This window comes from Adiantum capillus-veneris, chromosome 17 (genome assembly GCF_014529385.1).
Source record: "Adiantum capillus-veneris isolate H3 chromosome 17, ASM1452938v2, whole genome shotgun sequence".
NCBI classification, from domain to species: Eukaryota; Viridiplantae; Streptophyta; class Polypodiopsida; order Polypodiales; family Pteridaceae; genus Adiantum; species Adiantum capillus-veneris.
Genome location: NC_140947.1, coordinates 120376229 through 120379006, shown reverse-complemented (window position 1 = coordinate 120379006; position 2778 = coordinate 120376229). Strand labels below are relative to the sequence as shown.

The window sequence follows — 2778 nt, the reverse complement described above, 5'->3', positions numbered from 1 at the left end:
ATTTTCCAGTTTTCTTAAAGGCAAGCTTAAAATTTAATCGAGACTTGATAATTTCAACCTGTTAAAATACATTAGACCCCGGTTTTTTTTCTAACTAAGCTCCCATCTCTGAGTCCTCCACAACATGGTTTTATGCCAAGGACTACCTATGAGATTGCATCTTGGAGCCAAGTGCGCCTAGTGTAGCAGGGGCAAGAGAAAAAAAGATGACCTCTGGTTGTATCCGTAGAGAAAGACAAACTCGACTGCAAAGAAGGAGAAATTATCGATGAGAAGGGAGCACGTTGATTGGGCATATCCAGAGTGAAAAACGGTTCTACATTTCTTTCCAGAATGATAGCTTAAACTCTTGAAAAACATACGGGTTATTATCGCAGCTTTAGCAGGGCTTCTACAATCTTTGCACAAAAAGTCGGATTTTCTAAAGCTGGATACCTTCCTGCCCCCACTCCCCCCACAAACTCTGGGTGCGACTCAGCGCTTAGAAATAAGAGAGGGGGCATGGGGACCAGGTTTATGACCTCTTGGCAAATGAAGCTGAGGGACGGCCCAAGTAGGGCAGGAATATTTTGACTAGAGTTTAAAATATTTGTAACGTTGAACCTTTCATCAAGAAGATGTCTGACGCAGACACACACACACACACACAGAGGGAGAGGAATAGCGTGTCGTTTGTAAACACGACGCTGTGACTTTTGGATTGGGCAATGGTCCCTCTCTCTCTCTCTCTCTCTCTCTCTCTCTCACACACACACACACACACACACACAGCATTGAGGAGCTCCTTCAAGTAGCTGGCGGAGGTATCTCTCTCTCTCTCTCTTTCTCTCTCTCTCTCTCAACACATGTGTAGCATGGCACGTAGCGTTCTGATGAGCGCTGGTGATTGCCTATTTGCCAAGGCGGAATGGAGTGAGCATGGCGCAGCGGCAGTATGCAATGTTGGGTGTTGTTGTAGCTATAATGGGCAGATGTGTTCATAAACTTTCATGTGCATGTTGTTGCTCTGCGTTGTGTCTGCGCGAGTGCATGTGTGCGCATAGATGTGCACAGTCGGGGGCGAAGTGTGATGTATAGATAAGGACACAATTGTTGCCAATGCATGTCTCATGTTAATTAGTGTGCTGTTCAATCGTTAATTCATATTGTTCCACATGCATCCTGTACAGAAAAGAACATGGCAAGCTTGCCGAAGTCGCCCGACAGCTCAGATGCGGCAGAGACAACATTACATATCAGTGCGCTTGATGCACTCGTTAACGTCAACTCCATCTTCTCAGGAGTAGTATTCATAGGCTTGGCATTCAGCAGCAACTCTATAAGCCTAGTGGCATCGGGCGCTGACGATCCATGCAACCCATCCTCCAACACGGCCAGGCGCGTTGTACTCTGTGAAGTGTTGGCGTTTGCGGCGTACTTGCTTTCTAGCTTAATTGCACAGGGATTGAAGCTACAGCTGGCCTTAATAGGCGCAAAGAAGGTAGTACCAAACGCACTGGTGCCAATAAATGAAAGGTTCATACGGATAGGTATGGCGATCACGGCATTTTGCACTGCAATCGGCACAATTTTTCTCACGCTTTCCATTATCTTCCTCATTGAATTGCGGCTTGGTGCCCTTAGTTGCCCTACATCAGCATGGTCGAAAAGTGCGGCCATCCCTCTTGCCGTAGCTGTAATTATTGGTGTTTTGTCCTTCCTGTGCACAGTTTTGTATGCTTTTTTTGCTTAAGATTTTACTGATCTCTAAAGTTTGATAGTTACTTCCCCTGACTTTTTCGCTATGCGGGTTGCAAACTGCAGTGTAAGCCAGCTACAGTTTCTGGGAATTCAATTGCAAATGTCACTTAAAACATGTGAGGGATGATGCCAGTGTAAAGCTCAAGGTTCTTGATTGCTCACAAGCTTCATATTTTTTGTGCACCTTATCCTGGGAAAGTCTTTTTTCCTATGCAGCCAAGTTTCCGATGCAAATAGGAAATACTTGTAGAATTTTTGAACTATTTTCTCATATATTTTACTGGTTTTTCTTCCCTTTACCATGGTTTGCTACGAGCTAAATCTTGATTTTCAATTGGCTCAAGGCTAAGCCGAGGCAAACCTTTCCCGAACATTGTGGTGAAGAGATGGTGAAGTGGCTCAAAAAATGAGTATCTAGTGTTGCTCTCCCATTTTTCCAACACGAGGCTCTCTCGCTGAATGTGGGAAAAATGATGTGGTTTATGTCTCTGTTTACATCACACTAATGTAAATGATCTAATATCGATGCCATCTGTTGTATTGAAGTCTACAAGACCGTGTTTGAAATAGTGCCACTTACAAAACTATTCCCATATATGCAGAGGCATCGAAGAGCTTCGACAGATTGCCTCTTGATAGTTCCACCAAATTGAGACGTTGCACACTGCCCTGTCTTCTGTGTTCTCATAACAACCCGTGGAACGCAGACTATTCTAAAGCGTCTAAGCACAAGAGAACTTGTGAAGTTTGGTCTGGAAAAGAAATCTTGTTTTTGGCATGTTAAACATGCCTTAAGAGGAGAAGGGAGAAAGGCCTGCAAATAAAATTTGCCCTTTCTTTGGAAATAGGTTTCTTCATTTTTAAGTCCTCATGTGGCTTCTTTCCTTTTCTGTATTTCAGAATGCCACTGTGAGCCTTGGCCTTGTCCAAATATTGTCAACTCACAAAGGTTTCTCTTATGCCATACTGCTCCAAGATGTTAGGTGCCTAGGGCATATTCCTCTGAACTGAAGCTTAGCACTAATCGAAGCATTTCAT

General features: G+C 43.9%; 1 protein-coding gene across 1 annotated transcript; it reads left to right on the top strand.

Moving 5' to 3' along the window:
* Window positions 1-511: 511 nt before the first annotated feature.
* On the top strand, window positions 512-1855 carry LOC147437982 (uncharacterized). The gene is made up of 2 exons (XM_086486047.1): window positions 512-803; window positions 1170-1855. Exon 2 carries the CDS (start codon window positions 1178-1180, stop codon window positions 1730-1732), a length of 555 nt encoding a protein of 184 aa, XP_086342173.1. The 5' UTR covers window positions 512-803; window positions 1170-1177; the 3' UTR covers window positions 1733-1855.
* Window positions 1856-2778: the final 923 nt, after the last annotated feature.

What these genes read in the sequence shown, in the direction of transcription:
- LOC147437982 (XM_086486047.1), top strand. Translation starts at nt 1,178, where the DNA reads ATGGCAAGCTTGCCGAAGTCGCCCGACAGCTCAGATGCGGCAGAGACA.